Raw genomic sequence first — 12,857 nt, 5'->3', positions numbered from 1 at the left:
AGGTGATATCAGGTGGTACCAGGACGATACCTAATTTAGTAGGTGGGATCAGCAACAGTTTGTTTTCAAAGACTAATAGGTGTAATTGATTTGGAGAAAGCACCTGTTCTGAAACCCCAGGTTGACTTTGGGATAGTGAAAACTAACATTATTGATCACGTTTTGTAACTTGGTACTGCTCATCTGGGTGGAAATTTGACACCAGTGCATTGGGTATGCTTCTTACTAGTACTACACTAATGTGTTATGTGTGAATTTTAGCAGTGATGCAGCTGTAGTTATTTCTGGCAGCACATTGCTGTCTGTGTACTTGTAGCTGTCTTGGTGTGTTCCTGACACTAACTGATTCACCGTGAACTCTGCCATAGTAACTGTGCACCTTTTACTGTACATATGTATCATATTAACATTGATAAGAATGTCTTACCCAGCATGCCTTGTGAATGCCAGGTGTACTCGTACCACATCTTGATGCGTTTCTGAACAGATTTGGGGATCCGGTTTGAGGTCATGTATTTTATTGTACTGTCCATACAGCTGCGATAGTATGTCTGTCCGGCAGTGGCTGCTCCCACTACGTCCCTCATCTACAGAGAAAAGAATGATGCAATCAATGAAGGTGTGAAAGGGAGACAAAAGGAGCAAACAAGAGTCATCTAAAAGAACGAATTGAAGAGACACGAAAGAAACCTAAAAAAAGAAAGGAGAGGCGAGGGAACAGTTGGAAAGCAAAAGAGAAGAAAGGAGACAAGACCAGATGAGAGGAACTCTTTGGAATGATTTCAGCCATTTTAATAAATATTCCCGTTTAGTTAGGATGTTTCCTTTTTATGAACCTTTATAATAATATTTATGGTCTTGGAAATATGATGAATCTTGGTTGCTGAACTGTAATTGATACATTAGTTTGCCTTTTAATGAGAAATGTTACTTTTTTAAATGAATTTGTACTTACTTTGCATTTATATCAAATGTTTTATAGTGTAGCTTTTATGGTTTTATGAACCGAAATAATGTAAACAATATAATGATGATAATGATACGAGGAGTGGAGTCGGAACAAAAAAAAACAGAGGTTGTTGGGAAAACAAAAAAGAGAGAAGAGGAGAAGGAAATGAAAAATGATGAGATGGAGGAAGATGGAATTAAGAACGAAAGAAAGGAAAAGTAGTCAAGTGAGGAAGGACATTTAGGGGAGCCGAGCTGAAAAGTAGAACGAGACAGATAAGGTCACAGTGTGGAAGAAAAGTGAGAAGCAACAAGTGAGAGAGTGAAAAGGTAATGGCACAAACATCAAGTGCATAAGTAAGGAGAAGGGAAAAGGTAAGATGTGGGAGAATGAACAAAGTTACAGTATGTTAATGTCAATTCTTGAGGAGACTATTTCCCGACTTAAAGCCATTTTGAGTATTAAAGTGTAAATAGCTGTGAAATGTTGAAACATCATTTTAATTTTTGATATAGCACTGACTAAGTCATTGGCAGTGAAATGAACTGTGACTTCTGTAAGGCCTACTCAACCGTGACTGTCAATCTATCACATCATTAATGTATACAATATCTGAATTAATCCTTATAACGCTGCCACCACTGACATTTGCACTATCATCTGTAACAGTGACTTTAATATAAACTATATAACAATAATAAAAGGTGAGATGCCTAGTAAGATAACAGAACCTAGAAGCGCTGCCCAAGTAGTCAGAAAGTAGGACCTCTGTTTGTCTTTATTCACTCCTGCACTAGAAATAACTTGTTACATATCTTCAGTTATTATGACATTCAATTATCTGTATTTATGGGCAACAAGACAGTCTTTTTTTTTAACTGATTTTGCCAACACTCAGTTTAGATATGTAACAAATCCCTACTAGTAATATATTTTTTCCAAACCCTTACAGGAGCAATCAGTGAGCACATATAGTTTATTGTTAAATTATAAAATATGTGTGGAAAATGCAACCATATATTTTTAGTATGTGATAGACCTTTTAAAAGAAGCATGAGTACAATACTTGTGTCCAAGACTAAAAAACATGAAGGTAACATATTTATTTGGTTAACAGTACCAGCCTAAGAAAGACTGCCTTGTGGCATAAAGGTTCTTGTCAACATATTTCAGCTGATGCAGACGTTTAGGCCCAGCCTTCTTCAAGAAGACACCTTCAGATTTTAAACAATACCTCAATTGTGTCACAGGAAATATAATAACTCCAAATCCAATCTGATCTAATAACATTTGGGAGACAATGGCCCTGTTTCCCATTCCATCAGAAAGAAAATAAAGCCTTGCAGCTTTCACAAAGCAATATGTTGTCCCCCTTGGGGTTTTAGTGACAAATACATCCACACAGGAAGAAACAGCTAAATTTAACTGATTTAACTGACAATCATGTTTAGAATGAGTATTAACAAAACCTCAACAGTTTCTTCTAATACTGCCCTTAACCCATTGTATGTCACATTATTTATAATATCAACAGAAGTTTTTTTACTTGGCAGTAATTTATTGACTGCAACATCAGAAATTTAATCTGTTGTGACCCAGCCTTTAACACTGCTACTAACCTGTTGAATGCACATTGATCTTGTAACTGATTTTTTATAGTTGGTATCTTAGAACTTTCTTTCACCTACACCGTGTCTCAAAATCAACCTACCACATAAGTGTAGTCAGCCTAGACTCCCAATACATTTAAACTCAGAATACCGATCTCACATCCAAATCACCTAGAGTTCACAATTAAATCCACCACAGTAACAAAAATAAAGGAACCTATTGTTTTTGTGAAGTTCATGGACTTAAACATGGTCGTCATTCTAGGGTGAATGTAGAGACAGGTCCAAGGGGTGCTTAACTGATAACTACTGCTGTTACCAACCTGTCATTAACAGCTAATGTTTTGCTCTTCCCCTCTTACATTAGCCATCATTTTTCTCTGATTAAAAATTATTGTACATCCACTGTCACCCACACATTTTAGACCTACAGAAAGTCATCCTGTTGCAAGGAATGTGTTGGAGAAAGGGATCATCTGGAAACTTCAGTATCATTTGGATAACTCACACTGTTTTTGATATCAATCAGTCGGAATTCAGCCCCTGTCATGGGATGCACCTCGTGCTGCTTAAAGTCATGGACAATCTTCTTAACTTGATTGATGGGGGAAATCTAATTATGATGATACTGTTTGCTAGCTCTTTGCAGCTTTTGATATGCTCATTCACTTTTTATCAACGCTACCCTGAAATGGCTTTCATTATTTATCTAGAATTAGAGTTCAAATGGTTAGAATTAGCACTTTGACTTCATCTCTTCTCACTAGGATGGTGTCACCCCCACAGGTGCACCACTGCCACTGCATGTTTAACGTTGACATTGAATTAAGCTGATAAGACAGCATAATCTTTTATTTTAAGTAAACACTGATGAACAGAGGATACCAAGGTCTTGGTAAAAATAGGTGGGTCAGAAGTTGTAACTGACTCAACATTAAAAACATGAGCCAACACAACTCCTGGACAGTTTCTCCACACACCTCAGACAGACTAAGAAGAGAAGAGCCTAAAACTGTCTGCTCATGTTTCGGGTCAGCTGAATGAGAGGGGTATGTAAGTAAGCTGCGACTCCGCAGTACTAATTTGTGATGTCATCAGTGATGTCATTTGCGATGTCATCATTGATGTCACTGACCATGTCATGAGTGATGTAATATGTGAAGTCATCAGCAGTGCATTGCGGGGCGCAAGCTATAGTTAGCTCGAGTAACTATAACATCCAAATTTCTCTGGTTTTGTACGAGTGAAATGTCCAACTAACTAAAACGTCCCTGAAACCTGTGCTTTTTTCAGTGAATATCAAAGTTTTTTAAAATGCTAACTTCTAACTATAATGTCCCTGAAATCTATGTTTTTTCAGTGAATTTCAAAGGTTTTTTAAATACTGATTTGTAACTATGAGGTAGTAATTGCGTTTGCAGAGTGGTGCAGAAAGGGGCCTGGGCCTCCGACCAGCACTCAGGAATTCCGCTTCGTAGTACTTACAGGCGTTACCAGAGGGTTACTTGGCTGTCAAGGTCCCTCAGGAGTAAAGTGGACTTCATCCCCCAACCAGTACTGTGCCAGGAGGCGCATTTGCAGAGTGGTGGACCCCACGCATTTAAACATTGTGGACCCCCAACCAAAAATTGACAATGCCCTGGGGAGGTGGTGGTCCCCGGGGCTGAGGGGGAGGGGGCACGTGCCCCCCCATAATATTAATCCTGTTCCAGGGAGGTGGCGGTACCCAGGGCAAATATTCATAACATTTTCCCCGGGACCTGGCCCACGGGGTGTTTCTACAAAATGATGAGCCGAGTCCGTGCTTCGTTTGTTAACATTTTTGGGCAGGATTTGAGAACCTAGCGTAAATCCAGCTGACATTTCTTTAAAAAAATGCTTTTTATGGCCCTCTGGGTCTCTGTGGGACCCCTTGAGCAGGCCTAGGGGGTCAGGGTGTTTCTACCCTGCCCCCTTATCTTCTTTTTAAATATTTATTTGACCCTTTTGCTTGTGACTCAGTTCAACCAGGTCACAAGATGGCTGGCAACACTTCTTGTTTTGGAGTGTTGGCAGACAATCAGAATGAAGTTCGTGGTCGGGAGGGTTCGCGGATCCAACGCGGTCACCAGATATTGATATTTTTTTATTTCTCAGGGACTACACATCACTAAAGGCACCATCAAACAGGCATATTGGGCAATTTTCATTACACACTGCCAGACTCTACAGGAAGCAAGGCCAAGGCTTTCCTCATGTAGAAAAAGGTATTTAATTAGAGAGCGCCATGGTTTATACTGAACTGACTTGGGCGCACAATCCATTTTCCTATGGTTTTATTATGGGGTACTCCACTTGGCAACCTACTCATCATCTTGGCACTTGTCGACCGACAAGTCCTAGCTAGCTATGTCCAGTCTGCTGTCTTACAGACAATTCTGAAAACATTTTCTATTCTTCTGTATGGCATATTCCCAACCGAGATCCATGTGGGTGCAACCTTCTGCTGGTCTTTGCTCCTGTCAGACTGTATTAATTCGCTGAGAACATGATATGTAAAAGCAGCACAAGGGTGATTGTAGTGTTTGTGGTAGCTATACTTATCCTGTTTGCATGGTTGATGTGCATGAAGGTCATTGCTACTGCACAGACCTCTAGTGCCACACTGTACCGAATGTAGCATTAATTTATTTATTATCCCCTGTGGATCGATTGTATTTATGGTTGATGCTTAGAAGGTCACTGCCGCTTTAGACATTTTCAATAATATACTGTATTGAATGTGGCACTTGCCATTATCTGTCTGATGAACAATATTGCCTGTAGATTCTCAGTCTACAATTGTATGCATGCTAAATCTATAAACATAATGTTTAACATCCGGGACAACTGGCTGTCTGGATATCAGGTTCTGCCAATAAATCTGTTCGACACAACCAAACTGTGTGCTGGCGCTGGATATCGATCACTGCACAATTTAAATGCATGCGTATAAAAATAAGATTATATGGTCATCCTTAATGTACCTAGTGTCAAAATGTCATCTGGGGCTCTGTTTGAGGGAGTGCAAATACATCAAAAATGTTTCAATCATCATGATTGAGAACTCAGATTAACTGGTATAAATGTCGAAACTACTAGCCCCAAAATGCCTCATTACAGGTACTAATGGATGTCTAGTATAATTAGTAAAAATGAAAGAAGAACTCTGTTTTACTACAGTGATCAAGAACTTGTCGTTCGAAACGCGTAGGAAAAGGAGAGTAATGGTCTGAATAAACCAGTTTTAATGGCCAAGAAGATTTTTCATTTTGTGGGAAATAATTCTGCGAGAATTGGCTTTTTCTCGCCGCGAGCACCAGCTGGACAGTGCACCTCCGTCAAGGACTGTTTTGCGGATTGATACGTATATATATTCACTGAAAAAAAATAGGTTTCAGGCATGTTATAGTTAAAAATTAGCATTTAAAAAACCTCTGAAATTCACTGAAAAAACCATAGGTTTCAGAGGCGTTATAGTTAGTTGGACATTTCATTTGTACAAAACCACAGAAATTCCCCCGTTATAGTTAGTTCAGCTGACTATAACTTGCGCGCCCGCAATGCACTGCTGATGATGTCACATATTACATCACTCATGACATGGTCAGCGACATCACTCATGACATCACTGATGACATCTCAAATGACATCTCTGATGACATCACTGATAACATCATCCAGTGACAAGTGTGTTTTTCTGAAAATTAAATATGTTTTATATATGTATATCTCAAGGTCGATGAAAGAATAAATGGGTATATAAGTGTCTAAATGGATGATTTTGTTTTGTAAACTTGATTGTATAACTGGCTGATTAAATATATCTTAGTGAATACATGGGTTAGTGAGTAATGTTTAAATATGTAAATATCTGTGTCAGTCTCTCACTTTGTGTATAAGTGGCTGCATGGGTTGGTGAGTAGCTACATGAGTGTCTATATGGGTCATTAGTTGGTATTTGAGTATCAGTATGAGTATCTGAGTGTCTATATGGTTTGATGGGGGGTATTACTTAGTGCATAGATGCATGACTGAGTGACTCACTGTTTGTATGTGTTGAAGACAACATGTGTGCAGGACTGTATAGGTGGATGAGTGTGTGTATGGGTGTGTTAGTGAGTGAATGACTGTCTCAATAGTGTGTTTATGAGTAACTACATATGTATTAAACTTTTATATGTGAGTATTGGTGTATGTAAGTGAGTATATGTGAGAGTGAGAGATTGGAAGAGTTCCTGCACAAATAAGTAGGTGTTTCTATAAGTGATTGTTTAAGAGAGTAAGTATGTGTAAATTTCTGTAGAAGTAAGTGTGGCAGTGTGTGAATAACTGTATATGCAAGTAAATGGATGTTTGATACTTTGTTTGCATGTGTGACTATGTGTGTGAGTAACTCTATGGATGAGTGGCGGTGTGTAACAGGATGTCTAGGTGTATGAGTACATATGATGAGTGAGTACATGTATGAGTGACTGTAAAGGGACTGTTGGTGAATGAGTGGATGTGTGTGTAGATCTTGGAATAACTGAATAGGTGTGTTGTAACTGGTATTGGTATGTCCATTGTTTTGAAAATGTTAGTTTGTATTTTTGAGTGTGTGTATCAAAGGTTATGTTAGGGTGAGGGGAGGTCTGCCACTCTATCACAAGGATGATGTCATCAGTGATGTCATTTCAGATGTCATCAGTGATGTCATGAGTGATGTCACTGACCATGTCATGAGTGATATAATATATGACGTCATCAGCAATGCATTGCGGGCGCGCAAGTTATAGTTAGCTGAACTAACTATAACAGGGGAATTTCTATTGTTTTGTACGAGTGAAATGTCCAACTAACTATAACTCCCCTGAAACCTATTGTTTTTTCAATGAAAAAAAATATATATATATATATTATATATTCACAGAAAAAAACATAGGTTTCAGGGGTGTTATAGTTAGCTGGACATTTCACTTGTACAAAGCCATTGAAATTCCTCGGTTATAGTTAGTTGTACTAACTATAACTTGCGCGCCCGCAATCCACTGCTGATGATGTCGCATATTACATCATTCATGACATGGTCAGTGACATCACTGATGACATCATCCAGTGAATGTGGTTTGCTCCCATATTTAAATAAGTATGATATATATAAGAATCTGCATTGAAGACTGAGTGGATGTATAACTGTCTGGATGGAGGATCTAGTAGCACTGTGATTATATGTCTAAGTAACTAATTTAAAGTGTCTCACTAAATATATGGGATAGTGATTTAACTGTGTGAATATCTGTATCACTCTGTCTCTTGTTGTGTATACTACTGCATAAGTTGGTTACTAGCTATGTGAAACTCTATATTCGTTTTTAAATAGTTAAGTGAGTATTTGTATAAGAGAGTGAATGTGTGTGTAGTTGAGTAGGAGGTGTGTGACTGTCCAAAGATGTGTAAATAGTTGATTTAGTAGGTATGTGAGGTTAAGACTGCATGTGAAAACATTTGTTTGGGTGAGTGATTCTCTTTATGGGTGTGTTGATGAGTAAATATATTTCTCAATGATACATGTCACACAAAGTAGAAATATAAAAGGCAGGGTTTGTGACAGTTGTATATAAATAAGTATACATAAGACTCAGTGATTGTATGAGTGACTGTATGGATAAATGTATTCTTGTAATCGCGATTTTATAAGACACTAAGCATGAGTTACTATCTATATGAATAAATAAAGTGGTGTTTGTATAAGTGTGGAGCTGAGTAAATGTAAGTGTGATCAATTGTTTGCATAAGTGAGTAGGATGGCTTAGAGAGGCTGTGACGAGGCCAGCCTGGGCCGGGGAGAATTGAGTGGCCGGCTCCTCCTCCCTCCCACGATGCTGATGGCGGCAGGCGTTCTTGGCGTTCTTTGCTTCTTCGTTAATCCGGCGTTTTTGGAGCATTGAAGTGGCGCTAATAGTTCATGGCTGAGTAGGTCCGAGACAGTGAAATGCAGTGATAAATCTTTTTCGGAGCTTGAGCCCGTGCCCAGCCTGAGTACTGCAGACCTGTACCCTGCCGAAAGACTGTAGCTCCTGCCTCTGCTACTCTGCTACACTGATTCTCAGCAGCGGCGGCGGTGGGTGAGTCTTTTCCAGCTACATAACCAGCGTTTACGGCGGTAGGCTCAGGGTATGGGCAGCGGGAGGTTCAAGAAAGCGTCACTCCTGCTAAAGGCCCCTGAACCCGCAAACTCTGAATAAACTGCGGAAATACTTTTCAAATTACTGTTCTTCCGTTGTGATATTGTCAGGCACTGTGACCCAGAGGAAGTGCCGGTTCCTGCAAGCTCGAGCAGAGGCATTCTCCCCTCCTTGGGAGCCGGGACTACAATATCCAGCATGCTCTGCTTCCCGCATTGTTCTTAGTGCGAAGAGTGTTAAAGTGTTAAAGGGGCTTGTAATAACTAAGAAGTCCTTTGCGAAAGTTACAGAAAGCGTCAGTATTTTGCAGCAGGATTGAGCTCCTTGTTGTCACCAGGGGGCTAGGATCATGCAGCACACTACTCACCTGAGCCCTACAGTCTCTGCTGCTCTCCCCCGCCGCCACTCTGGTCATCGCGGCTGGCGAGAGAGCAGGAATCCAACTACCAGCAGTCCTTGCCGGACCAGGACGCCGCCCACCACCTGATTTTCACGCCGGGAGGCGCACAAGAGGTCGCTGCTCCTTCGGTGGAGCGGGAGCTCCTTGTTGTCACCAGGGGGCTAGGATCACGCAGCACACTACTCACCTGAGCCCCGCAGTCTCCGCTGCTCTCCCCCGACGCCGCTCTGGTCATCGCAGCTGCCGAGCGGAGAGAGCAGGACTCCAACTACCAGCAGTCCTTGCCAGACCGGGACGCTGCCCACTACCTGATTTTCGTGCCGGGAGGCGCACAAGAGGTCGCTGCTCCTTCCGCGTCGCGGGATCCCGCGCAGGAGAAGCCCGGGACAAGGGCGGGGCCATCTGCGGCCATCAGAGGCCATAGGAGGCCGGGACGGGGCCATTCCCCTTGGTTCTGAAGGAGGAGAAGAAGAAATAGTATTAAAGGTACTGCTACCCTTTATCTATCCCTCTCTTACTAACAGGTCCTTCCCTTCCCATTCACCATCATAGTGGTACTGTTGAACTGGTTTAATTGGAAGATGGCTGCTGATATGACCTGCAAGGGGGGTACCAGAAATATCTCCGCCCACAGTGACTTGTTCAGAGGAACAATGGACCACTATTTAAAGAGGGTAACGCTCCCCATTGTCAGAGAACTAGAGCGAATAGAGAGATCCCCAGCCCTGGATAGTTCGCCTACTATGTGCTCGCCTTTACAGACTGCTGATGTTGCTCCAGAGATATCTTTACTGGAGGAACTAAACAATATGTTTAAATCCACGTACGCCCCTGTGGAATCAGAAAATGTGCAAATTAATTCCCCTATATGCGCCATAGCAACTACTAGCCCTCGGCCTTGCAGTCAACCTCAACCAATTCACAGTATACAGGATGCACACCCTTTAAGACGACCAAAAGAAAACTCGCATCCGGCATTGACCCCTCAGCTCACTAGCGCTAAAAGAAAGAGAGATGGGGTCAAACAATTGGGGAGTCAGGCCAAACATCAGAAACTAAATCCTTATCCCGTACCGCCCAACACTCCCAACATTGTTATATCGAATGCACCTATCCATGCTTCTTTAATGGCTACGATCGAGAACATTATTAAGACCATAATATGCCAGTTGATGGATAAAATAGCTAGTTTAGGGGACAGGCTCACGGGTGTTGAGGAAGCCATTAAGGCCAATTCATTACTTGTAAAAACAATGGCAGTATCCACTCAATCACAGCGCTCAGCCGCCACAGAAATGCCTGAAACCTCCATACAAAGCAAGACCATTTATAACCAACTAGTAACTCCACATGCGAACACTTCTAATCCCCCTGTCACAACTGTACAGAGCTCTCGCCCTAGAGTAGGGCTAAACAAACAATTGACATCAAATAAGGGAACAGTGGTCAATCACAACAATATGTTGCTCAAAACCAATCATCTACATTTGCCTCCAGAGGCCGCCCCCATTGTGTGCGTCCTCTCAGGAGTACCTGAACTTATAAGGGGGAAACACGAAAGCCATATGGACTTAAGAAACAAGGTTACGTTTTGGCTAACCAAAAATAGACCTCTACCACCCAACATCGATGGCACCATACTAAGTGTCAGAAGGGTGGGTTGGCTAGGACCTCTGCGCAAGGACTTGGAGGGCGATCTGGTACTTGCCAAATTCAGGACTAAATACGTTGTTCCTTTTCTCCAATCTTGGCAGCCTCAAATAGGAGATGGTCCTATATCTATCAGGAGCATAAGTGACTTCTACCCTAGATCATTATATGTCTAGTTGAAATGTCAAAAACCACAGACAACTACTTGATGGGCCGGAGTGGTCTTGTACCAAGTGGCTGTATTCATCTCCACGTCTGATCAATTTGATTCATTATCTCGCCCTAGAATGTTTAGCCGATTTATTTTATCGATTTGATTTATTTTAATTTTGATGAAATGTACTGGTGTATATTTATGTACTGCTGTTGCTTTTATGATTCTTTTATATAAATCGTATAAAGCTAAGATTGAGTTGAGTGAGTTTAGTAGGATGATTGTATAAGTCAATGAAATGTGTGCTGGTGGGTAATGTCGATATAGGTGTATAAGTATATTTAATAGTGTTCTATTGATCTTTCTCAACATGTATGAGTAAATCTATTGGTAAGTGTTTAGATGTGTGTGTAGATCTACAAATCACTGAGTGGGTTTTTAGAAACTTTTATTGGTGTGTCAATGGTTTAAACATGGTACTTTATATTTTATAGTGAGTGATGAAAGGTTATACTAGTGTATGATGTGGTGTATCAGATCATCACGTGGATGATGTCATCAGTGATGTCATTTGAGATGTCATCAGTGATCTCATCAGTGATGTCACTGACCATGTCATGAATGATGTAATATGTGACATCATCAGCAGTGGATTGCGGGCGTTCGAGTTATAGTTTTTACAACTAACTATAACGGAGGAATTTCAATGGTTTGTAGGAGTGAAATGTCCAGCTAACTATAACACCCCTGAAACCTATGGTTTTTTCAGTGAATTTCCAAGGTTTTTTAAATGCTAATTCCTAACTATAACATGCCTGAAACCAATGGTTTTTTCAGTGAATTTCAAAGGTTTTTTAAATGCTATTTTCTAATTATAATGTTCATTAGGCATATCTGTTTTTTTTCTGTCTTTTTTTAATTATCATCCCATTCTCAACCTGGTAAAAACTGCAAATATCACCAATCTTCCATTGATACCTTCCACCAACAAAATCGCCACAAACCAGAACCACAACTAAATCTAATGATATACAAACTAGGCGTTCCCGTGGAAAAAACAACACTTCCCCATATTTTCAACAACCAGCCATATCTACAATGTTACTTAAAACAGATGATAGCCCTACTTACCAGTAACAAATTAACATCAACATTTAACTGGTGTAAGAAGGTCGACTATCTACTGCGTGAATTAGACCCAACTCACACCCATATCTAAAGACGAATATGTGATAGAGGTACTAATCATGCAGATCCGACACCCAACAAAGCCACAACACCCAGCGCCACCACCACCACAACCACCCCACCCGGTCAACTCCCCCTACTACCTCCGAGGCAGCGCAAAACAGGACAACTGACCTTCCCAAAATATCATATCCCCTCAACCGCACAATAGCTCAATGTTCGGAGATGTGGCAACCAACTATGTATAAGGGAGGCAAATCGCACATCAACAATAATTCACACAATCTCAAGTGTACCGGTGGTGTGCTGTACACAACTCACTATACAAACAAAAAAACTCTCCATGTGGAGATATAGTATTGATACGTGTAGTGTACTGCACAGTGGACACAACCATATTATTTCAGACACTGGGGAATATCTCGGTCATGTAGCTGTGTTGTCCCCCCCCCTTGAAGCGGAGGCAGAGTGGACTGGTCCAACGTATGCAATTCAAGCGTAAGAGTATAAATACATAGGTCATGCCCTGGGCGTGGCTCACTTGTGGGAAGACAAAAGAGTCTGCCAGACCAGTGGCCCATACCCTGCCACGTGGCTGCCGCCATGACCATGGCCCTCCTCAACACAGGCCCCCTGCGGATCCAGCGCACAGCACCACAGACTTATGTCTGTATCGACTACTGCCTTCGATCTACACTGCGGACAGCAGGGTTCACAACTT

The 12,857-nt window shown here is 41.2% G+C and overlaps 1 protein-coding gene across 1 annotated transcript in view; it reads right to left on the bottom strand.

The window, feature by feature from the left end:
• Nucleotides 1–12,857, bottom strand: part of CNGB1 (cyclic nucleotide gated channel subunit beta 1) — a 1,326,699-nt gene that overhangs the window by 170,583 nt on the left and 1,143,259 nt on the right. The window contains exon 36 of the mRNA XM_086945539.1: nt 428–587. Coding sequence (XP_086801665.1) covers nt 428–587 — 160 coding nt within the window. The remainder of the gene's footprint in view (nt 1–427; nt 588–12,857) is intronic.

Source organism: Lissotriton vulgaris, chromosome 12, assembly GCF_964263255.1.
Source record: "Lissotriton vulgaris chromosome 12, aLisVul1.2, whole genome shotgun sequence".
In the NCBI taxonomy this organism is placed as follows: Eukaryota; Metazoa; Chordata; class Amphibia; order Caudata; family Salamandridae; genus Lissotriton; species Lissotriton vulgaris.
This window is presented reverse-complemented; position numbering and strand designations above follow the sequence as displayed.